The 25,921-nt window shown below is 46.2% G+C and overlaps 1 protein-coding gene across 3 annotated transcripts in view; it reads right to left on the bottom strand.

Moving 5' to 3' along the window:
• Window positions 1-25,921, bottom strand: part of ERICH6 (glutamate rich 6) — a 310,623-nt gene that overhangs the window by 171,770 nt on the left and 112,932 nt on the right. For 2 of the 3 annotated variants that reach the window (XM_063916045.1, XM_063916044.1), the window contains exon 3: window positions 4,107-4,186. In XM_063916045.1, the coding sequence (XP_063772115.1) occupies window positions 4,107-4,186 (80 nt within the window). Of the gene's footprint in view, window positions 1-106; window positions 416-4,106; window positions 4,187-25,921 lie in introns of those variants that run through there. The other variant, XM_063916046.1, reaches the window with a different exon arrangement.

The raw sequence follows: 25,921 nt of genomic DNA on the forward strand, positions 1-25,921 counted from the left end.
TAATGTGCGCCCCACTCTCCATTAACACCAGCTGGTCGACACCTCGAGGCTCCAGCATATGGGGGACAGGGACTATACATTTTATTCACGGCCACACAATACTTACTCCAGGCTTGATTATTTCCTTCTCCTCCACAGATTTCTGCATTTAATCTGGGACACCGATATTGGGTTGATAACCTGGTCTGATCATGCTCCCGTCTTCTTGACTCTGGAGACGTCATGCCCTCATTTTAAACAGTGTACTTGGAGGATGAATGAACAAATCTTAATGGATCCTCGGTTTCAACCTCAGTTGCTTGAGACTATAGAGAATTACTTCGTAACTGACGAGACGCCGGACGTCTCTGGAGTCATGGTGTGGGAAGCTCACAAATGTGTCCTGCGTGGGAAGTTTATCCAGCTAGACTTAATGCTGAAAAAGGAAAAAATGAGGAGAAAGATTGCCTTGCTTCAGAAGTTGAAAGACCTGGAGACAACGCACAAGACGGGATCATCTCCTTCGGTTCTGATTGAACTGAACGAGATGAGGACAGCCCTCAATGCTCTATTATTTGAGGATATTAAGAAAGATTATAGGTTATGCAGAAATCGCTTTTTCCAATGGGGTAACAAACCGGGAAAGCTTTTACCTAGAGCACTTCGCACCCAGAGGGCTACCTTATACAGTCAATCAGTGGTGGACACGGCAGGGACACGCCGTACCCTCACGAGGGATATTGCTGACACATTCCACTCCTATTATACTAAGCTCTATAATCTCAGAGATCCTGGGTCCCTGGAGTCACTGCCAGCTACCCAGGATTTGGTGGATAAGTACCTTTATGATGCGGGTCTCCCGCGACTGTCAGAAGACGACAGCACCTGGCTGGACTCCCCGTTTTCCCTCCCAGAATTAGAACGAGACTCCTTCTGGGAAGAGCCCTGGCCCTGATGGCTATACCATCTCTAAATATAAATTCTTTAAAGATTCACTTCTACCTAAAATGTTGAAGGCCTTCAATTAAGTCTCTGGTGAGTGTGGTTTTTCCTCCCAAGCATTGGAGGCTTTCATCACGGTCATACCAAAAGATGGGAAAGACCCGGCTCAATGCGCCAGCTATCGTCCGATATCACTCCTTGACATCAAGCTGTTTGCTAAACTTATAGCGAACAGATTGAAGTTAAACTCCCCAATATTATTCATTCAGATCAGGTCGGATTTGTACCTGGGAGGGAAGCAGGTGATAACACGACCAAGATAAATGACTTGATGTATTTAGCCTCGCAAGGTCCCACCCCAGTAGTGGTCCTGTCCACCGATGCCAAAAAGGCTTTTGATAGTTAGCTGGGTTTTCATGGAAGGGGTCCTACGACACCTAGGACTCGGACCTGTTAGCCTGTGCCGCATTTTGGCAATATATAGTTCCCCTACAGCGAGGATTAAAATTAATGGGGCCCTATTCGAAACAGTTTTGATTAGGAATGGAACCAGACAGGGTTGCCCTCTCTCGCCCCTTATTTTCATCCTATGCATGGAGGCTTTAGCCGGATCCATTAGACTTAATCCAAATGTTTCTGGACTTACAGTAGGAGGTCGAGAACATAAACTTGCATTATTTGCGGATGATTTACTAGCAGTTCTATCGAACCCGATTGTCTCACTCCCCAACCTGATGTCCAAATTCCGTAGATTTGGCTCCCTGTCCAACTGTAAAACTAATCTCTCTAAGTCGGTGGCAGTGAATGTGTCGGCTCCCTCTCAATCCTTAGAGGGCCTTCAAAAATCCTCCCCATTCATCTGGCATCCCACTAGCTTTAAGTACTTAGAAGTTACATTGAATACCGATTTTACATGCCTTTTTGATGAAAATTTAAAAAAATTACTGACCGAAGGCTTTCTTGGCTGGGGTGACTTAGTGTAATTAAAATGAATGTCCTACCTCAGGTTTTGTATCTCCTTCAGATGCTTCCGGTTCATATTCCTAACATTTGGTTTCGGGATTTACACAATGCAGTCAGAGATTTCCAACTTGCCATACTCTTTCCTTTCACCGTAAACATAGAGGCGGTCTTCAGTTGCCCCACTTTTCTTTGTATTACGATGCCATTGTTCTTAATAGGACAATGGAATGGACCCGATCACATGACACTAAACAATGGGTACTTATAGAGAGTGCTGCCTTATCCTCACCCAAAGCCCATTACCCCTGGCGCTCTAAGCTCCCTATTATTTAACATCCCGCTATTGGCCCTACATTGCTACACTGGAATAGGCTTAGGATCCTCCCGTATGTCTCCTCCAAATTTTCTCCCCTAACCCCATTGTTCAATAACTCAAACTTTCTTCCGGGGACATCCGATTGGGGGTTTGCTTCCTGGAAGTCGGAAGGGGTGGCACGTGTTGGCCAGCTGGTGGAAAATGGTGAAATCATCCCCCTCCCTACCCTGCAGTCAAGATGGGGTCTCCCGCCATCGGAGATATGGAAGTATCTTCAGCTGAAGCACTTTATATCGGGGAGTATAGTTCGCCCAGGTATTACTAGACCCTTGACGATTTTCGAGAGCATGTGCTTGGATTCTTCCTGTCCAACGCACTTTCTCTCAAAATGCTATAGATTCCTGATTGATCATAAATTCCCGGATATCCCTAAATACACAAGAGATTGGGGTTGTGACCTAAAGATGGATCTAACAGAGGGGGACTGGGAAAAAAGTCTTCAGGCCACTTTTGTTAGCTCGATCAGTTACTCAGTGATTGAAACACAATTCAAGGTTTTACCACGATGGTATAGATGCCCCTTGACACTTGCAAAAATGTTCCTGGTGTACCGGATACATGTTGGCGGTGTAATAATGGAACGGGCTCCCCGATGCATATCTGGTGGGACTGTCGCTTACTTCGCCCCTTTTGGAATAACGTTATTGCAATTTCGAGGTTGATTGTGGGTACTGAAGTCCCTTCTGATCCTGCTTTCTGGCATCTCAATTTAGTCGCGGGTCCGCTGGCTACATATAAAACATCTTTATTAAAGTTTCTTAATAGTGCCGCTAAAGCGGTTATCCCTGTTCGCTGGCGGTGCACCACTCCACCTACTCTGAAGGAGTGGTTTAGTAGAATAGATATGTATATGTCAATAGGGGAATCACGAGTGACACCAGAAAACCAACAGAGATTCACGGCGACTTGGTTCCCCTGGCTTGACTTTAAATCTGGATGTGTTTTAGTAATAGCCTTTATCATGAGGCCTACTGTGACAAATTACATGGCCCTATGTGGGCACTGCTATCATGTAGTGTTAGGACTGCTGACATCGGAGAAGCCTTGAAAGTGGCTCAGCAGCTTAAACATGTGTTTGCAAACATGTGTAAACTAATTCTCTGAATTTCTATTACCAGATAGGTTCAGGTATAGTTACAGGTAATTTTTTAGTGTGCTGAAGGGAAATGTAGGGGTGGGATTTGCAACTCCCCCCCCCCCCCCCCCCCCCTCTGTCTGTTTGTCTGTGACCCCTCACCCTTTCCAGCACCTGATACATAATTATTTCCAGGAATGACCGAGCAACTACCAATGTTTGTCTGCTTGACTTCAAATCCTCACAGGCTTACTTAGCAACTGTGACTTAAAAACGAGTCGCTTATACAGGGCTCTCCATCTACAACTTGACTGTTCAATGACACATAGAGACAAACTTCCTGCTTTTCGGTTTGAATAGATATGAGGAAAACCACAGTATCCTATAATCCTACCCCCCTTGACTCTCTATTTCTTCTCTTCCTCCTTTCTCTTCTGGTTTTTCTTTCTTTTATTTGCGTGTATGCTAAGATTTGAAATGATAAGACAGGATTTGACACATGGTTATCTGGTTGGGTGGGCTTTATGGAATTTTAATCCAGGCATTGAATGTTAATCCATGATTGACGTGCTTCGGACCAATTGTCGCTGCCTGTTTCTTTTTTTTTGTCTTATCCTGTATTACCTGTCGAGATGCTGATATTGTTTATTATGTCAAATTCAAATAAACATTTATTGAAAAAATAAAATAAAATAGGCCATACAAAGTAGACAACTTTGAAAACAACATGAAAACATTTTTTACAAATGCGAAAATAAAATAATAACTCACCAGATTTCTGGAGGCTATGCTCATGAAGCCAACTTGTGTCAGTCTGTAGAGCAACTGAGATTCCTAAGGGTGGATCAATTCTAACAAGGCAAAAGTGCACAAATCAATAGTCTTGCAAATAAATGATCAAATAAACATATATGTGTGTGTGTGTGTGTGTGTGTGTGTGTGTGCGTGCGTGCGTGCGTGCGTGTGTGTGCGTGTGTGTGTGTGTGCACAGTAGGTATAGGGACAATATCCACATAACCCTGATTATTTACCTGTCAAGTATTGGATCATTCAAGTGTCATTACTCAGCTATTTATCAGGTGATATGCCTAGTTATACCATGCATCTGCATGACTGATGTTTCAAAAATTGCATGTTCATTTGCCAGTTATACACTGAAGTGCCAAAAGCAATGGGGTAGGTACTAAGTATCGCGTAGGAAACCCTCTAGCCCAACGAAGTGCAGCAACTCGATGTGGCATTGATTCCACAAGTGAATGGAGGGCCTCTGGAGAGATGTTGACCCATGCCGTCTGGATAGCTTCCCACAGCTCCCTGATATTTGTGGGCTGACCGCTCTAACCACGTCCCATAAATGCTCAATTGGGTTCATATCAGCTGAACATGGTGGCCACACCATTCATCAGAACTCCCCAGAATGCTCCGTGAATCAATTCTGGACAACTTGGGATTGATGATAGGGTATATTATCCTGCTGGAATATTCCATCGTTGTGGGGGTACATGAAGTTCACGAAGGGCATCAAATGGTTACCAAGCACTGCAACGTAGCAGTTATCGGTCAATGACGTGTTCAGGCAGACCAGCGGACCCAACCTAGGCCTAGTGAATACACACTACACCATTACGTAATCACCACCAGCCTGCACTGTGCCTTGTTAACAACTGGAGTCCATGACCTCATGACGTCTGCGCCACACAGAAATCCTTCCATCAGCCCGACACAACTGAAACGGTGACTCATTGGACCACGCCACATATTAGCATTCCTCCAGAGTCCAAACTGCAATGTTATGAGCACAGGTGAAGTGCTGTTTCTATTGTCATAGTGCTAACATGGGCACTCTGCTGGGTTTTCTGCTCCCATATTCCATGGCAGCTAAAGAACGCTGCACTGACTGGCTGGATATGCGTCTTGTACCTCCTGCATTGAATGTGGATGTGATTTGAGCACGAGTTACTTATCTGTTACCATGAACAATTATGGCCACATGCCGCTAGTCAGGATCATTAAGCACCCTTGTTCAGCCACTGCACTGTCCATGGTGGATAATAATGCCTTCTATGAGGTATTTATGGTACACACATGACACTGTAGATCAGGGCTGGCCAAACCAGTCCTCGAGATCTACTAACAGTTCACATTTTCCAGACCACCTAGCTGGTGCACAGGTGTAGTCATTACTAATTAAGATGTGCTGCATTCATTCCTAACTGACAATTCTACAGATCTCCAGGAGGCCTGGAAAACATGAACTGTTGGTAGATCTCGAGGACCGGTTTGGCCAGCCCTGCTGTAGATCTAGTAATGTTTAAGGTCTGCACAACTTCAGAAATGGAATGCCCCATCTGTCGGACACCCACTATCATGAACCATTCAAACTCCAATAATTCACATTGCCTTGTCATAAGCAGACTAGCCGGTGTTCAAGGTTACTCACAATATGTTAGACTACAATTGATGCAGGTCTGGGCATTTCCAAGATGTCACAGTACTGTGGCGCAACCTACCATTACCTTTGCATACTGCTATCCCATGACTTGTGGCACCTCATTTGTTAAGTTTGCTCTGTATATGACTTAGACAATCCTACTATGCCTTCTGCTACCAAAGGACAGTACAGGTTTTTTACTTTTATATTAATGTTGGGAGTGCTCATACCTGCATAATACTCACTGTTATATTGCCTGTTTCATATGTTGTACATAAAACTGTATATTGCTCTCTGCTTTCAAGAGATACTGTTGCTGATTTAAAATGATAGTATTATCTTGCAACATTTGGAGATGTAATTATTATGGACAATGTTGTTTACCAGACTGCTCCTAAAATCAACTTGCTTCCAGATATCAAGGGAAAGCAGTAGAAAGAGGGACAATGGGGGTGATTCACTATGGATTGCAATTGCAATCTACTGTGCAGTTTCTTGATGTTGGGGAAACTGCACATGCGCAGGACCCGTACTGCGTATGTGCGGAACGGGTCCTGCGATGCGATCACAGGTATGCAAACGCCTCTGCCTGATTGACTGATTGAGGGACGTTTTCCGTGAGTGGCGTGGCCATGGACTGGGTCATGGACGCAGTTTCCTCGACTTTGCAAGGCCACCTGTGACGGTAAGCCTGAGCAAGCTCAGGTTTACTCAGCCTGCCGCCTCAGAGGAACATCGTGACCAATGGTTGCAATGTTCATCTCAGATGCAATTGTATCGCAAATGCAGGAAGGAGGTGGTATGCACCTCTTCCTGCATTTGCACTGCTAAGGATTGCAATCGCAAAGCTGCTGCAAATTGCAATCCTTAGTGAATCGCCCCAATATCAACAAAACCCTAACAACCTGTTATTTACTGTGCGTACTACACTGACGACCTGAACATTAATGCACATATTTGACTATTTGAGTGATATCAGGTGACATGCTTAGTTATGCCGTAGATCTGGATGACTGATGCTGATTTGTCTATAGGTAACAAATTTGCTCTGTGTATGACAGATATACCAACTATGCCCTCTAATTTATTTTCTCATCAGTGCTCGTAGTGCCTACACCTGCATAATACTACTTGTTATATTGCTCGTTACCAACAAATGTATATGATGTGGATGAAAGCAATGGGCCTAATTCAGATGTTGTTGCAAAGCTGCTATTGTACACAATTCGGCTGATGTTTTCTTACTGCGCATGTGCAGCTATTGAATTGTGATGGCGGTGGAACAGAGGGATAAGCTGCAAAATGAGTGACAGGAAGATAGCGTTTGGGGGTGGCAACGGGCAGTGGTTGGATACACGCAGGCGTGTCATGGCCATTCAGATGGCATTTTCTGGGCGTGAATAAATTTGTAGTTTCGGTCTTACTTGCTACTAGAGAGCCCTCTGCGTCCCTGGAGAGCAGCTCAGCCTGTGCGTCTTTAGAGGCACTCAGGCTCTGTGATATGACACAATTTGTAACAGTGCTACAGATGTATCAGCAAATATACTCTATCGGACGGAAATAGCAGTGGGTGTCCCTATGCTCAGGTTAACTTCTGTCCATATTAGCATATAAATCGGAACTGTGTACAGCAAAACATCTGCATGTTACATCTGCACCACCTGCACTGCAGCATGTTTTTTCCTAGTTGTGTGATTTTTTGTTGTTGCTTTGCTTACAAACTTGAATCAGGCCCATTTTCCTCTGCTTTCAAGAGATATTGGGGTAAATTTACTAAGGTGGGAGTTTTTTTTTATAGAATTGGTGATGTTGGCAATAGCAACCAATGAGATTCTATCTATTATCTCCGAGAAGCAGCTAGATAGATGTTAAATAGAATCTAATTGGTTGCTATGGGCAACATCACCAGTTCTAAAAAAAATAGGATTTTAATTATCTACCGGTAAATCCTTTTCTCTGAGTCTGTAGAGGATACTGGGGTTCCATTTAGTACCATGGGGTATAGACGGGTCCACTAGGAGCCATGGGCACTTTTTAACTTTGTTAGTGTGGGCTGGCTCCTCACTCTATGCCCCTCCTACCAGACTCAGTCTAGGAAACTGTGCCCGAGGAGACGGACATACTTTGGGAAAAGGATATAAAGGAGAGTGGTAATATTCCGAACCAGCACACACAAACCAGAGTAAAGCTATGCTAACCCAACTTTAAACAGGAACAGCAACAGCTGAAACAACAATACTTAACCAAGTAACAGTGCAAGAAGAACGAAGCACCGGGCAGGCGCCCAGTATCTTCTACGGACTACGAGAAAAGGATTTACCGGTAGGTAATTAAAATCCTTACCCGCAGTAGCTTTCGGGATCCATTTGTCTAGTTCATCTCCGAACAAGGCCTCTCCTGTGAATGGTAGGCCTTCCACGCCTTTCCTGGAGTCCGCGTCAGCAGTCCACTGGCGTAGCCACAAGCCCCTGGGTGCTGACACTGCCATAGCGGTGGTGCGTGCATTAAGCAAGCCTATCTCTTTTATGGCTTCCACCATAAAGTTTGCAGAGTCCTGTATATGCTGCAGGAATAAAACAACATCCCTCCTAGACAAGGAATCTAACCCCTCAGTTAGGTTACCTGACCATTTTACAATGGCTTTTGTGATCCACGCACATGCAATAGTGGGTCTCTGGGCCACCCCAGCAACTTTGTACAATGATTTGAGTGTAGACTCAATTTTACGATCAGCCGTGACTTTTAGGGAGGCTGCACCAGGGACAGGTAATACAATTTTTTCGTGACAGCCTAGAGCAGAGATTTTCAACCCTTTACAACTCGCGGCACACTGAACAAGATTTAAGTATTGCCAAGGCACATTCAAATATAATGGTGATGCATGGTGCAGTTGCATGTCCTATGATGTCATGTTGCAGCTTCTCCATAGGTAACGCCTGAGCCACATCTGAGAAAGCCAGAAGAGCCCAACACTGCCCGGTCCAAAATAAGAACTGGCTCTGCAACCACTAAACCCACCAGTATTGATCGTTCCAGGGCCTCAGTAGCGGCAAAACACTGACGGGCCTGGCTGTGCTTCTATGGCGGCACACCTGGAGAATGCTCAGGGCACACTAGTGTGCCGCGGCACAGTGGTTTAAAAACACTGGCCTAGAGCCTGATGCGTCCACTATCGGTAGATTTTTCAATTTTTTCCTATCCTCCAGAGGAAAAAGGAAAAGATGAGAGCAACCTTTTAAGGATTTGAAATTTCTTATCAGGATTAACCCATGATTCTTCAAACAGGGTATTCAATAGAACTTCTTTTTTTACATTAAAATAAGATTCCTCCCACTCCTCTGACACCTTATCAGGGAATATACAGAACATCTTTGATAGCCTCTATAAGAGCCTCTATTCCCTAGCATCCCCCCTCCTCAAAATCCACCTCACCATCCTCCATGTCTGACCCGTCAGCGTCAGACTGCAGGATATGGGCCAGAGATCGTTTTTGCGGACAAATGGGAGGGGATTGAGACGCTGGTTTGGGGACTGAGTCTCTGTTCATAAACTCATCCACAGTCTGTCTTAAGTATTGCGTCTCTTTCTCATTGTGGGACAATTTCGTAGAAATATTGTAGATCGTTCCTTTAAGGGAATTGACCTACTCCAGTTCAGCCCCGCTATTCTGGGAAGGTGCACTGCCCTGAGTACCCAGTAGTGAGCCCCCTGGTGAAGAGGAACACTCCGCTGTACAAGAAACACACTCTTTGCCTGACATAATGTAAATGTGACAGCACACACACACACACACACACACACACACACACACACACACGTTAAGCACAATTAACTCACAAAGAGCCCATCAGGGGGACACAGAGTTATTTGGAGCCAGCCCCCACCGCGCCCTTATCGCTAATGTTAAGCTTAGCCAGGTTGCAGACTAAGTACCCTAATAGGGGACTTTGTACACTAATAATCGCTACCCTCCCTGCTATGACCCCCTGGTACCGCTGAGGTAAACCGGAGTCACTCTGGAGGAGCTGCGCGTCCCTGTCAGTCAGCGTCTGTGTCCACTGCAGAGGGAAAAAGGAGCTGGTGAGCTGCTGGATCCGCTCATAGTAAAGGCCCCGCCCCCTCAATGGCGTGCGGTCTTCCCGCTTTTTTATACTGGCTGAGGTAATCTGGTGCTTAAAATGTTTCAAGGCTGTTTTTGCCAGTGTGGGTACTTTGGCCCTCATTCCGAGTTGATCGATCGCTGACGTTTTTCGCAGTGCAACGATCAGGTTACTACTGCGCATGCGTATGCACCGCAACGTGCACGCACGTCGTACGGGTACAAACAGCATCGTTGCTGTGCAATGCTTCTAACGACAAATCCATTTTAACAACCGATCGCAAGGAGATTGACAGGAAGAAGGTGTTTATGGGTGTCAACTGACCCTTTTCTGGGAGTGGTATGGAAAATGCAGGCATGTCCAGGCGTTTGCAGGGCGGGTGTCTGACGTCAATTCCGGGACCGGACAGGCTGAAGTGATCGCAATGGCTGAGTAAGTTCAGACCTACTCAGAAACTGCAAAAAACTTTTTCGTCCCGCTCGGCTGCACATGCGATTACACACTTGCAAAGCGAAAATACACTCCCCCATGGGCGGCGACTATACGTTTGCACGGCTGCAAAAAGTAGCTAGCGAGCGATCAACTCGGAATGAGGGCCCATGTACAGTGTACTGAGACGCAGCTGTGTACTGTGTCTGGAGACGCATTCCGCCCCGGTTAGAAGCCATGCATCTCCGTACCCTCATGCCGCCATAATGGCCGGCACCCTGCTAACCGGGATGCCGGCTTAGTACTCACCACTCTTCATTCTTCTGGCTCTGTTAGGGGTGGCGGCGTGCTGCAGGAATGTATGCTCGCCGTGGTGGGGCATGCGAACAGTTTCCTCAGGAGCTCAGTGTCCTGTCAGCGGGGAACGGGACCTTTAACCCTTTAAGAGGTTGGGCCGTTCACCCCCCTAAGTCCCACGAAGCAGACAGGCTGGTGCCATCCAGCACTACCTGAAAATAACAAACATATAAAATAAATGCAGAAAACTCTTCAGGAGCTTCCATAAGCGTGACCGAATCTCCTCCGTGCACATTTTCTAAACTGAGTCTGGTAGGAGGGGCATAGAGGGAGGAGCCAGACCACACTATCAAATTCTGAAAGTGCCCATGGCTCCTAGTGAACCCGTCTATACTCCATGGTACTAAATGGAACCCCAGTATCCTCTAGGGCGTAAGAGAAACTCCCACCTTAGTAAATGTACCCCATTGTTGGTGATTCAACACAATGGTATTAACTTGAAAGATTTTTAGCACATATAGGGGTTAATCAGTGGCGGATTGGGATGCCGGATTAGTCCCTCGTTGGCTGGCCCCCATGCTCCACTCAGTGGCCGTTCTCTCTGAGCACATCGGGCCGATTCATATAAAAACCGAGTCAGTGCTAGTGGCTCCTGCTATTAGAGCTTTTGCGCATGCGCAGAAACATACGCTAGTCGGAGCCGCCGTGATGTGCTGTCTCTGTGGTCAAAGCACCCAGCGGCAGTCCTGACGCAGCTCCGCCTCCCCCAGCTCCCGCACACTGCATGCTGAGTGCCGGCCGCGGGGCATCTAGCGAGAAGCCCGGCAAGCAAGGTGGCTTCCGTGCAGCAGGTAAGCGTACAGTCCTTAAGGGGGGGAGGGGGGTACAGTGGGTGGAGTGGCTTGGGGTGTGGGACAGCTGCTGGGTGAGCATGTATTAGTGTGGTGCTGACTCTTTTAAAATTGGCATTTTATGTTTTGGTACACCAATAAATGGTAACACGTACACAGTGTATTTTGTCTGTTTTTTTTTTTTTTTTTTTGTATAATCTGATTTTTATTGAAAGAAGACGAAGTACATTGAAATCACCGTACACAAATACAATACAATATTCGCAGTAACCTAGACCAGAATTACGCTAAAACAATTGTATAGAAGTTGAGCACTTCAGTGAAGTATCCAACAAATATTAATCAATTTTCATTCAATGCCAGAACAAATCGCAAATTGAACTATAAAACTTTATAGAAAAAAAAATAAGAGAGAGAGAAAAAGGTAAGGAAAGAGAGAGAAAGAGAAAAAGAGAAAGGGAGCACCCTGAGAGGGGTACTAATTTCTAAATGTACACAGTGTCAGGAAAACCTCTATTGTAACAATATTAAGCGATGTAAAGTTTATAGACATCTGTAGTTTTAAAATCAAGCCAGAGAGACCAGGTGGTCCTAAAATCTGATGATCGAAATGTGGAGGCAAGAAGTAATTCTACCATAATCATATAGCTATCTATTCTGCGGAACCAATCCCTCCAAGTAGGTGGGGATGAGGATTTCCACAGCACAGGTATAACTGCACGGGCTGCGTTACAAAGATGTTTCAGCAGAGATTTCTTATAACTGGGTACTGAAAGTGAGGAATAACCCAGTAGCTAAACCGCTGAGTCTTCTGGCAGTTGAACACACATCTCGGTCAAGATCTTTATTACCTCGTTCCAAAAGGGTCTCAGGTGTGGACAATCCCACCATATATGAATCATCGTAACTATTGTTGAGGAGCAACGGCAACATTTGTTTGAGGAAGCAGGGAACATTGTGTGAAGAATGGAAGAGTATCTATACCAACGGGTTAATATTTTATATTGGGTCTCTCTAATCTGAATACATATAGAGCTAGCGTGCGTTTTGAGAAAGATAGATTCCCATTCTTTCTGTGAAAATGTTAAATTAAGATCTTTTTCCCATGCGAGGGCAAAAGACGGTTTGGTATCAGATTGGGAATTTTGTAGCAGTTTATATATAACAGAAACAGAGTGATCTAGGGATTGGGGGGATGCGCACAGCTTTTCAAACGGAGTCAGTTCGCGGGAAAACGCTGATCGTTCAGAATTAGTTAATATAAAATGTCTAACTTGTAGAAACTTCCAAAAGTCAGTCTGTGGGATGTCCCAATTCTCCCTAATCACGGAGAACTGTTTCACTTGAGACGCTGCAATCAGCTGGCCAACCCTGAAGAGTTCTGCCTCAGTCCAATGAGAAAAATTACGTGGATTAAAACCTGATGGAAACTCATTATTAGCTAAAAAAAGAGGTCAATTGGCAAGAAGGGGAAGAAATAGAGGGCAGACGTCGTAAATTTTTCAAGACAGCTATCTTTGGAGTGATCGTCGGGTGAGGAGAGGAGAGCTTTGCAATTCGGGGTAACCAAGGAAAAATCTCAGGATGTTGTGACATACAAAACCCTTCAGGTTTCACCCATTGTTTGATATCCCCATTCTTGGTCCAATCGAGCACTCTATTCAATAATACAGCATGATAATAATTTTTGATGTTAGGTAGTTGAATTCCACTAGTGTACTAGAACTAGTAAATCTAGAAAGAGTAGCATTACCAATTCTGGGTCTTTTACGGAACTAGACAAACTGTTGACTCAGGTGCTGAATAGACTTGAACCAAGAATTCGGGATAAAAATCGGTAGAGCATGGAAGAGGTATAGCAGTTTTGGGAGGGTATTCATTTTAACGACATTAACTCTCCCTAGCCAAGACAAGTGTTTAGAGTGCAATCTACTAAAATCGTTACGAATTAGGGGTAATATTGGTGCAAAATTCAAGGTGAACAATTGAGAAAGATTATTTGTTAATTTAACACCTAGATAAGTTGTGCAATTAGAGGTCCAAGAGAAGGGGAATGCTTGTTGAAGGCCCCTAATCGTAGGGGGGGGGGGGGCTGAGACATTAAGAGCGGAGGACTTAGAATAATTTATTATAAAGTTAGAGAGTTCGCTAAAGGTATCAAGTCCTCGCATGAGATGAGGGAGCGAAATAATGGGGTTAGATATAACCGCTAGAAGGTCGTCAGCAAAAAGCGCCAGTTTGTATTCCTCACCATCAACCTGGAGGCCGGAAATATTAATATTATTCCTAATTGCTCTTGCTAACGCCTCAATACACAAAACAAAAATCAAGGGGGAAAGGGGGCAACCCTGTCTTTTGCCATTAAGAATACTAAAGGAGTCAGAAAGAGTACCATTAATTCTTACCCTGGCAGTAGGAGAGGTGTATAAAGCCATGATTCTATGGAGCGCGATAGGTCCCAGGCCAATATGCTCCAGCACAAACCTCATGAAATCCCAGTTGATCGGATCGAATGCTTTTTCAGCATCCGTTGAAAGCAATACTGTGGGTAATTGCCTCATACAAGCTAAGTGTATCAAATTCAAGACCTTGGTGGTGTTATCTTTAGCTTCCCTACCGGGGAAGCCCCACTTGATCCCTGTGTATAAGGGAGGGAAGGAAGTTATTCAATCTTACGGCCATGAGATTAGCGTATAATTTTAAATCAACATTCAACAGTGAAATAGGTCTGTAGCTGGAGCATAACGCGGGATCCTTACCTTGTTTAGGAATTACTGCAACATGTGCCTCCAGGGATTGAGGGGAAAAAATAAGAATTTACTCACCGGTAATTCTATTTCTCGTAGTGCGTAGTGGATGCTGGTAACTCCGTAAGGACCATGGGGAATAGACGGGTTCCGCAGGAGACTGGGCACTCTAAAAGAAAGATTAGGTACTATCTGGTGTGCACTGGCTCCTCCCTCTATGCCCCTCCTCCAGACCTCAGTTAAGGAAACTGTGCCCGGAAGAGCTGACACAACAAGGAAAGGATTTGGAATCCAGGGTAAGACTCATACCAGCCACACCAATCACACCGTACAACTCGTGATAACCATACCCAGTTAACAGTATGAACAACAACTGAGCCTCAGTAACAGATGGCTCATAACAATAACCCTTTAGTTAAGCAATAACTATATACATGTATTGCAGAGAGTCCGCATTTGGGACGGGCGCCCAGCATCCACTACGGACTACGAGAAATAGAATTACCGGTGAGAATATTCTTATTTTCTCTGACGTCCTAGTGGATGCTGGGAACTCCGTAAAGACCATGGGGATTATACCAAAGCTCCCAAACGGGCGGGAGAGTGCGGATGACTCTGCAGCACCGAATGAGCAAAGGCAAGGTCCTCCTCAGCCAGCGTATCAAACTTGTAGAACTTAGCAAATGTGTTTGAACCCGACCAAGTAGCAGCTCGGCAAAGCTGTAAAGCCGAGACCCCTCGGGCAGCCGCCCAAGAAGAGCCCACCTTCCTTGTGGAATGGGCTTTCACTGATTTAGGATGCGGCAATCCTGCCGCAGAATGAGCTTGCTGAATCGTGTTACAGATCCAGCGCGCAATAGTTTGCGTTGAAGCAGGAGCACTCAGCTTGTTGGGTGCATGCAGGATAAACAGCGAGTCAGTTTTCCTGACTCCAGCCGTCCTGGCTACATAGATTTTCAAAGCCCTGACTACATCTAGGAACTTGGAGTCCGCAGGCACCACAATAGGTTGGTTCAAATGAAACGCTGATACCACCTTAGGGAGAAATTGGGGACGGGTCCTCAATTCTGCCCTGTCTATATGGAAGATCAGATAAGGGCTTTTACAAGACAAAGCCGCCAATTCTGACACACGCCTAGCCGAAGCTAAGGCCAATAGCATGACCACTTTCCACGTGAGATATTTTAGCTCCACGGTCTTAAGTGGCTCAAACCAGTGGGATTTCAGGAAACCCAACACAACGTTAAGATCCCAAGGTGCCACTGGAGGCACAAAAGGGGGCTGAATATGCAGCACTCCCTTAACAAACGTCTGAACTTCAGGCAGTGAAGCCAGTTCTTTTTGAAAGAAAATAGATAGGGACGAAATCTGGACCTTTATGGATCCTAATTTTAGGCCCATAGTCACTCCTGACTGTAGGAAGTGCAGGAATTGACCCAGCTGGAATTCCTCTGTAGGGGCCTTCCTGGCCTCACACCAAGCAACATATTTTCGCCATATACGGTGATAATGTTGTGCTGTCACGTCTTTCCTAGCCTTTATCAGCGTAGGAATCACTTCATCTGGAATGCCCTTTTCCGTTAGGATCCGGCGTTCAACCGCCATGCCGTCAAACGCAGCCGCGGTAAGTCTTGGAACAGACAGGGCCCCTGCTGTAACAGGTCCTGTCTGAGAGGCAGAGGCCATGGTTCCTCTGAGATCATTTCTTGTAGTTCTGGGTACCAAGTTCTTCTTGGCCAATCCGGAACGATGAGTATAGTTCTTACTCCTCTCTTTCTTACTATCCTCAGTACCTTGGGTATGAGAGGAAGAGGAGGGAACACATAAACCGACTGGTACACCCACGGTGTCACTAGTGCGTCCACAGCTATCGCCTGAGGGTCCCTTGACCTGGCGCAATATTTTTTTAGCTTTTTGTTGAGGCGGGACGCCATCATGTCCACCTGTGGCCGTTCCCAACGGTTTACAATCTGCGTGAAGACTTCTGGATGAAGTCCCCACTCTCCCGGGTGTAGGTCGTGCCTGCTGAGGAAGTCTGCTTCCCAGTTGTCCACTCCCGGAATGAACACTGCTGACAGTGCTAGCACGTGATTTTCCGCCCATCGGAGAATCCTTGTGGCTTCTGCCATCGCCATCCTGCTTCTTGTGCCGCCCTATCGGTTTACATGGGCGACCGCCGTGATGTTGTCTGATTGAATCAGCACTGGTTGGTTCTGAAGCAGGGGCTCTTCTTGACTCAGGGCGTTGTAAATGGCCCTTAGTTCCAGTATATTTATGTGTAGTGAAGTCTCCTGACTTGACCACAGTCCCTGGAAGTTCCTTCCCTGAGTGACTGCCCCCCATCCTCGGAGGCTTGCGTCCGTGGTCACCAGGACCCAGTCCTGTATGCCGAATCTGCGGCCCTCGAGAAGATGAGCACTCTGCAGCCACCACAGCAGAGACACCCTGGCCCTTGGGGACAGGGTGATCAACCGATGCATCTGAAGATGCGATCCGGACCATTTGTCTAACAGATCCCACTGAAAGATCCTTGCATGGAACCTGCCGAAGGGAATTGCTTCGTAAGAAGCCACCATCTTTCCCAGGACTCGCGTGCAGTGATGCACCGACACCTGTTTTGGTTTCAGGAGGTCCCTGACCAGAGATGACAATTCCTGGGCCTTCTCCACCGGGAGAAACACCTTCTTCTGTTCTGTGTCCAGAATCATACCCAAGAACAGCAGACGCGTCGCAGGAATCAGCTGCGACTTTGGGATATTCAGAATCCAGCCGTGCTGTAGCAACACTTCCCGAGAAAGTGCTACGCTGACTAACAACTGCTCTCTGGACCTCGCCTTTATAAGGAGATCGTCCAAGTACGGGATAATTATAACTCCCTTCTTCCGAAGGTAGTATCATCATTTCGGCCATTACCTTGGTAAATACTCTCGGTGCCGTGGACAGACCAAACGGCAACGTCTGGAATTGGTAATGACAATCCTGTACCACAAACCTGAGGTACTCCTGGTGAGGTGGGTAAACGGGGACATGCAAGTAAGCATCCTTGATGTCCAGCGACACCATAAAATCCCCCTCATCCAGGCTTGCAATAACCGCCCTGAGCGATTCCATTTTGAACTTGAACTTCCTTATATAAGTGTTCAAGGATTTTAAATTTAGAATGGGTCTCACCGAACCGTCTGGTTTCGGTACCACAAACATTGTGGAATTGTAACCCCGTCCCTGTTGAAGGAGGGGAACCTTGATTATCACCTGCTGGAGGTACAGCATGTGAATTGCCGCCAGTACTACCTCCCTTTCCCTGGGAGCAGCTGGCAAGGCTGATTTAAGGTAATGGCGAGGGGGAGTCGCCTCGAACTCCAGCTTGTATCCCTGAGATACAATTTGAACAGCCCAGAGATCCACTTGTGAGCGAACCCACTGGTTGCTGAAGTTTCGGAGACGCGCCCCCACCGCACGCGGCTCCGCCTGTGGAGCCCCAGCGTCATGCGGTGGACTTCGAGGAAGCGGGGGAGGAGTTTTGTTCCTGGGAACTGGCTGCCTGGTGCAGCTTCTTTCCTCTACCCCTGCCTCTGGGCAGAAAGGATGCGCCTCTGATCCGCTTGCCTTTCTGAGGCCGAAAGGACTGTACATGATAATACGGTGCTTTCTTAGGCTGTGAGGGAACCTGAGGTAAATAAGTTGACTTCCCGGCTGTTGCCGTGGATACGAGGTCCGAGAGACCGTCCCCAAACAATTCCTCACCCTTATAAGGCAAAACCTCCATGTGTCTTTTAGAATCAGCATCACCTGTCCACTGCCGAGTCCATAATACTCTCCTGGCAGAAATGGACATTGCATTAATTCTAGATGCCAGCAGGCAAATGTCCCTCTGTGCATCCCGCATATATAAGACGACGTCTTTTATATGTTCTATGGTTAGCAAAATAGTATCCCTGTCGAGGGAATCAATGTTGTCTGACAGGGTATCAGACCATGCGGCTGCAGCACTACACATCCATGCTGAAGCAATAGCAGGTCTCAGTATAGTACCTGAGTGTGTATACACGGACTTCAGGATCGCTTCCTGCTTTCTATCCGCAGGTTCCTTTAAGGCGGCCGTATCCTGAGACGGCAGTGCCACCTTTTTTGATAAGCGTGTGAGCGCTTTGTCCACCCTAGGGGATGTTTCCCAACGTAACCTATCCGTTGGCGGGAAAGGGTACGCCATCAGTAACCTCTTAGAAATCACTAGTTTCTTATCGGGGGAACTCCACGCTTCCTCACACAATTAATTTAATTCATCGGATGGGGGAAAAGTCACTGGCTGCTTTTTCTCCCCAAACATAATACCCTTCTTGGTAGTAACCGGGTTAATATCAGAAATGTGCAATACATTTTTCATTGCAGTAATCATGCATCGGATGGCTTTAGTAGACTGTGCATTTGTCTCATCCTCATCTACACTGGAGTCAGACTCCGTGTCGACATCTGTGTCTACCATCTGAGCTAGCGGGCGTTTATGAGCCCCTGATGGCCTCTGAGACGCCTGGGCAGGCGCGGGTTGAGATCCCGGCTGTCCCAAGGCTGCTGCGTCATCGAACCTTTTATGTAAGGAGTTGACACTGTCTGTTCCTTCCACATATCCATCCAATCCGGTGTCGGCCCCGTCGGGGGCGACACCACACTTATCTGCCCTTGCTCCGCCTCCACGTAACCCTCCTCATCAAACATGTCGACACAGCCGTACCGACACACCGCACACACACAGGGAATGCTCTGACTGAGGACAGGACCCCACAAAGTCCTTTGGGGAGACAGAGAGATAGTATGCCAGCACACACCACAGCGCTATATAACACAGGGATTTTCACTATAATGAGTGATTTTTCCCAATAGCTGCTTAATATATATTATTTGCGCCTAAATTTATGTGCCCCCCCTCTCTTTTTTACCCTTCTTGTATCAGGTATACTGCAGGGGAGAGCCTGGGGAGCTGCTTCCAGCGGAACTGTGAAGGAAAAATGGCGCTGGTGTGCTGAGGAAGAAGGCCCCGCCCCCTCAGCGGCGGGCTTCTCTCTGCAGTTTCTGACTGAAAAATGGCGGGGATTTTACACATATACAGTCACAGACTGTATTATGTGTATTTTTATGCCAAAAGGTATTTTATTTTATTGCTGCCCAGGGCGCCCCCCCCCCCCCAGCGCCCTGCACCCTACAGTGACCGGAGTGTGTGGTGTGCAGGGGGAGCAATGGCGCACAGCTGCAGTGCTGTGCGCTACCTTAATGAAGACCGGAGTCTTCTGCCGCCGATTTCATCTCCTTCTCTTCTGTCTTCTGGCTCTGCAAGGGGGACGGCGGCGCGGCTCCGGGAACGGACGATCGAGGTCAGGCCCTGTGTTCGAACCCTCTGGAGCTAATGGTGTCCAGTAGCCTAAGAAGCACAAGCTAGCTGCACGCAGCTAGGTTTGCTTCTCTCCCCTCAGTCCCACGTAGCAGTGAGGCTGTTGCCAGCAGATCTCACTGAAAATAAAAAACCTAACAAATACTTTCTTTTCTAGCAAGTTCAGGAGAGCCCACTAGGTGCATCCAGCTCTGGCCGGGCACAGATTCTAACTGAGGTCTGGAAGAGGGGCATAGAGGGAGGAGCCAGTGCACACCAGATAGTACCTAATCTTTCTTTTAGAGTGCCCAGTCTCCTGCGGAGCCCGTCTATTCCCCATGGTCCTTACGGAGTTCCCAGCATCCACTAGGACGTCAGAGAAATGTGAGGTAGCAGAGATGGTGTTAAAGGCACGAAGCAACAAAGGAGCCATACTATCCTTTAATGTTTTGTAATATGCTATTGTAAAACCATCTGGGCCAGGGCTTTTACCGGACGGAGTCAAAGAGATAACATGGTCTAGTTCTTGCAGGGTGAACGGTTGCTCTAACAGCTCTATATCTGTCGTTGAAATAGTAGGAAAGTCCGTAGCCAATAAATAGTTCCTAATCTGAGGTATCGCTGTCGATGGGTTAGGGTTATTTGAGGCTGTAGCTAAATTGTATAGAGTCGAGTAGTATTGTTTAAAACAAGAGGCAATTTCTGGGGTCTTGGAGTGAGGAAAGTAATTTGCATCTTTCATTAAGCTAATAAATGAGCTAGAATGCTGTGCACGCAGGGCACGTGCCAACAATCTGCCAGGTTTATTGCCCCATTGGTAAAATCGGTTCCGACATTTACACATGGAGTGTAAAGTGTTGTCAGATAGCACTTTATTTAATCGGGCTCTGACATCAATTAATTTTGTGTAAGTTTCTCCAGACAGAGAAGTTTTATGATCTGATTCTAGGGTGTGTATCTGTTGTAAAAGGGTAGATATAAGGGCAGTTTTCCATTTTTTTCACATAGGTACCCAGCTGTATCAGTTTACCCCGGATGACACATTTATGTGCCTCCCACACTACAATTTTGGACACCTCAGAAGTATCATTCAGGTCAATATATTCAGACAAGGCCTTTTCGAGTTCCCCTTTACAATAGGCATCTTGTAAAAGAGATTCATTCAAACGCCATGACCATTGACCTAAAGTGGGGGTTTGGAGCGAAAGAGTCATAGAAATAGGAGCGTGATCTGACCACAGTGATTGGGCCTATATCGACATCTAAAAGGAGAGAAAGGTGTCGGTGGCTTAAAAATAGATAATCTAAACGTGAATAGACCTGGTGGGGATGAGAATAAAAAGAATAATCTCGAGTAGTAGGGTGCAAAACCCTCCAGGAGTCGGCCAGCTGAAGCTCATGAAAGACTTTTCTAACTTGGCAATGCTTGCGCTTTGAAAATCTAGGGGCTGCATTGGAAATATCTACTGTGGGATTTAGGGACCAATTACAGTCACCTCCCAATACATCCATGCCCTGTAAAAGGGAATCAAACTGAGAGAGGAACGAAGCAAAAAACTGAGGTTGGGCTTGATTGGGAGGATATAACACAATAAATGTGAAAACTTGTTGAAAAATTTGACAATTTAGCAGGAGTAGTCTACCTGGAACCAACCTGTGAATAACCACGTCCATTACACTGAGGTTTTTGGAAAATAAGATTGCTACCCCTTTTGTTTTACCTTCCGGATTGTTGCTATAGAACGATAAAGGAAAATGGCGGTCCGATAAAGAGGGAAGCCGCAGGCCTGTCTTAAAATGTGTTTCCTGGATTAAGGAATATGCTATTGTAAAACCATCTGGGCCAGGGCTTTTACCGGACGGAGTCAACGAGATAACATGGTCCAGTTCTTGCAGGGTGAACGGTTGCTCTAACAGCTCTATATCTGTCGTTGAAAATGAAATAGTAGGAAAGTCCGTAGCCAATAAATAGTTCCTAATCTGAGGTATCGCTGTCGATGGGTTAGGGTTATTTGAGGCTGTAGCTAAATTGTATAGAGTCGAGTAGTATTGTTTAAAACAAGAGGCAATTTCTGGGGTCTCGGAGTGAGGAAAGTAATTTGCATCTTTCATTAAGCTAATAAATGAGGTAGAATGCTGTGCACGCAGGGCACGTGCCAACAATCTGCCAGGTTTATTGCCCCATTGGTAAAATCGGTACCATAATGATCTAAGCAATTTAGATCTTTTTTTAAGGTACAGTAAGACCTTTAACATTAAACGAGGAGATTTTAATTTGGGTAGGAACACTCATGAGGTCCAAATTAAGGGAGTCAGCAGCATGGTTCCCAGGGAGACTACCAAGGAAAAGAGACAGTAAAGATACAAAAAGAGGAAAAAAACACTTAGAACAAAGTAAGAAAAGGATAGAAAATTGAACCATAATGAAACACCCGCCGTGAAGACTGCGTCCCAACTGTAGGATCACAGCTCCAAGAAATTGTAACATACTAAGCGGGTAAGGGGACAAGAGAGTCATCGTCAGGGGTAGCAAACATCAAATTGCAGATATAATCATCTTAAAAGCAATCACAATAGGTGGGGGCGTGGCCTGGCTGGCAACCGAGTGAGCTGCTCTTTCTATGGGCTCTAGCCTGCAGAAAGCCCTTTTTACCCCTACTTGCCCCTTTCTTTTCCCTGACTTTGTGCCCCAACATCTCACCCATTACTCCTGCCTCTGTGGGAGCGTGCTGCGGAATCGGGAGGAGGCTTAGGCCGACTCTGCAGGTTGCCGCCCTCCCACCTACATGAAGCCGTGCCTAGATTTTGGAGAAGCTCCGGGATGGGTGACGGGGCCGCACGCGGGTGATCGGGCTCACCCTCACTGACGGGCCGCTCGTCGGAGCTGACCTCACCGCTCCTCACCACCGTCTGGACCCTCCTCTTGCGGCTGGGAATGGCAGGAGCAGAGAGATCGAGTCCTCCGGGCGTGAGTAATCCGTAGCGGAGGCCATCTTCTTTTACACAGTGCGGAGCAGATTGACTATTTGGCGTCTGGGGACTTTGTGTGTAACACTGAAGGCTCTCAGTGGCGTTATCTTTCCCCCTTCAAGTTTAAGTTAACCTACCTGCCTGCTGCAAGCTCTATTTCTGATATCTATTATATAGCCATATGGTCTTTATTACTAATAGCGTTATCGCTTAAATTTGACTGTATTGTGCCTGACACCTCATATTCTCCTCTGCACTCGAATTGTACCCAGCTTTTACATGTGGCTCTAGCTGGTGCCAGCCATACGCCACGGTTTGATACCATCTTAATATCCCCCACCACACTCTGTTTGTGCTGAATCTCACTCCACATGTAGAGCATAACTGGAGTGACATTGCTGGACAGGTCATCCCGGTGAAGGGGACACCTTTCATTGTCTGTACAAAACAGCCTCACTTGCCCCTGTGGATATAACTACTTTCTCATACCACCCTGCACACAGTGGTGTATACAATATGTGTTTTTGCACTCGCTTCAATGTGAAATATATGGAATAATGCTCCTTACACAGCGGTGACCGTGATTATCTCTCATGAGGATGGTAGTATTGGAAGCATTCTAAACTGTCTAGCCACTGCTTACAGAGCTCCTTGAACATGTTATGGACAAATTTCTTACCTTGTCGGCTCCTAAACCTCAACGTCTCAGGGGCGGTGGAAAGAGACCTGCACCTTCTCCTGACTCCCCCCCCCCCCCCTCCAGAGCTTTATATAACCCCTGAGCTGTTATCAGAAGGACTAGACAAAATGCCACCAAAAGCTCCCCCCACACCTCCTTCTTACGCAGAGATTGTGAAAGCTATTAAGGAAACAGTGGAACCTCTACTTCAAATACAAGCCGACAAGCTTATGTCGGCGGTCTCCTATATTAAATCAGAGTTAAATTCCATGTATCGTAAAATCTCCACTAACGAAAATCGCATAGGAGCTAACTTTCAGGAGATTGAGGACCTAAAGCAACAGGTGTCACACTTGTCGTCTTCCCGGCAGCATATGATGTCTAAATTGGACGACCTCGAAAATCGTTCAAGGCGTAATAATTTGAGGATGGTAGGCCTCAAGGAATCCATTAAAGGCCCTGACTTACTCAGATTTCTGCTCTCCGATCTGCCTGACTTGCTTGGGATTCCTAAAGAATTATCCTCCCTAGAAATAGAAAGGCACATCGCCTGGGACCACCGAGAGAATCTAATCAAGCTCGTCCTCGCCCAGTAATATTTAAGTGCTTAAATTTCCGCCACAAGGAACTGATCTGGTCTGCGGCTAGATCCAAAGGCGCTTTAAAGTGGGAAGACCAGAGAATATTTCTCTTTCAAGACTATTCTGTGGAGGTGCCCAGAGCTCGACGTGAAATGTCGGCTGTCTGCTCACAACTGGTACAGTCAGGTACTAAGTTTGCGTTGTTATACCCAGCCCGTCTGCGCATATTCTCACCTCAAGGTCCAAAAGACTTTACTAATACAGATGATGCCAGAGCATTCTTGCTACAAGTGGCGGATCCCCCCGGAATCCAGCGCAATGGATCAGAATTAATAAGACCACAGACGGATTGCTTGGTCCCGTTCCTCACCTAAGTAATTAGAGACATGTCCTCTTTTGATATATGCTGTTACATGAGTAATATGGTTAAGATGCTAATGTTTCCAGTATCCTTAGGACCCGATGGTTTAAGATGGAGTCTTGCAGCTGTGTCTTTGTGTATCGTAGTGGTCTACTCCTCAATAATATTTGACTCCTTACGGTGAAATTTATAAGAGTTTAGTTTTTCAATATGTTTTAAGGTCAGGAATGTGGTCATGTTTATTTCCTCGTTTTTCGTTTCTCTTGTATGGGAGTGTTCGCGGTTGCTGCTGTTAGCTGTGTTATGGTCATGAACCCAATGATTCACAGCTGTTTTTTTTTTTTGTTTTATGTTCCTCTACATTTCTTGCTTTGCCTTTCATTTCTTCCTTTTTTCCTCTGTATTCTTTCCCTCTTATCTTCTAGGGAGCTGGAGATGTATCCTTATCGGGATCATGTCATTGGTACATGTGAGTATAATTTTGCACGTCTTCCAAAGCTTTGACTTGTGATTTAGGAGTCGAAGATTGTACACCACACTTCTCGTAAACATGGCTTCCCTACTTAAAATTTATTCCTGGAACGTGAGGGGTATACATTCCCCTATAAAGCGTAGACGGATACTTACATATATGAACAAGGTAAATGCAGACGTCATTCTGCTACAGGAGACACATTTGACACCTGATGAACACCTAAAGCTTTCTATGCTTCGTCAGAAGCTGGTTGCGTCATCCTTTTACACATCAAACACGAGAGGAGTAGCTATTCTCATTCGTAAGGGGGTCTCATATGAGATACATAGCCAGAACATCGACACGGAGGGCAGATATATTATGTGACAGGACGGTCCCGTACGAAAGCACTCACCGCTTTCGCGTCCCGTCTCCTGTGCACAGAATGGAGGGTTAGGTCACACAGGACCTGGCCACATAGGGGATTCCCGCTTACCGTCAGTAACCGCCTGTTACTGACTCCACCCACTGCGCTGTGGGCGGGTTTATGCTGCCACCACCAAACTCCTAACCTGCCGTGGCGTTTGGAACCACGGTTCTGCTCTGTATGTGCCGACGCACTGCCTTACCACACCTGTGTGGTGTTGACGAATCCCCACTAGCCACTTGCTAGGCCTCTACCGGTAGCTGGAGTAAGGCGGAACTTGGAGACGTTAGGTGCTTCCCTGGACATCCGGAGGACGGGGCTATGTTTGGCATAACCCTGGAGGCAGATGAGATGTTTATTTGCTCAATAATAACCTTAAAAAAGACTCTTCCCTATTGCTAGGGGCAACAGCATACAGCAAGATGTTCCAGCAGAATAAAGATGGTACAATTACCATACTGGAGGCACGCAGGCCTCCTTTTTATGTCAATTTACCACACAGTACCACAGGGGGGTAAGCCCTCCCTGTCTTCTCCAACCAATCAGGTTATCGCACAAAATATAAATAAATTACATTTTACAAGGATGTCAGTAAGTGCAAAAAACAATATCCTCCTTCCTGTCACCCAGACAACGTTTGGTATCAGATTAACATTCACTATTGATAAATTTATCACATAGCTTCAAAATACAAATGTTTCTGGTCATTCACATCTTCAGGCAAACCCAGTGTTTGGGATTACAACAGGAAAGGCTATACAACACATCAAACAGTCTTCCTTCCTGCATCTGCCATTCAGGGTTCGTATATCAATTAAATCATTACATGAAACAGGTTCCAAGCCCAGAGCTACTTTACATATGGGATAAGGAGATTCCCCGTAAGTAACATCCCTC

The sequence above is a fragment of the Pseudophryne corroboree genome, chromosome 4, assembly GCF_028390025.1.
Source record: "Pseudophryne corroboree isolate aPseCor3 chromosome 4, aPseCor3.hap2, whole genome shotgun sequence".
NCBI classification, from domain to species: domain Eukaryota; kingdom Metazoa; phylum Chordata; class Amphibia; order Anura; family Myobatrachidae; genus Pseudophryne; species Pseudophryne corroboree.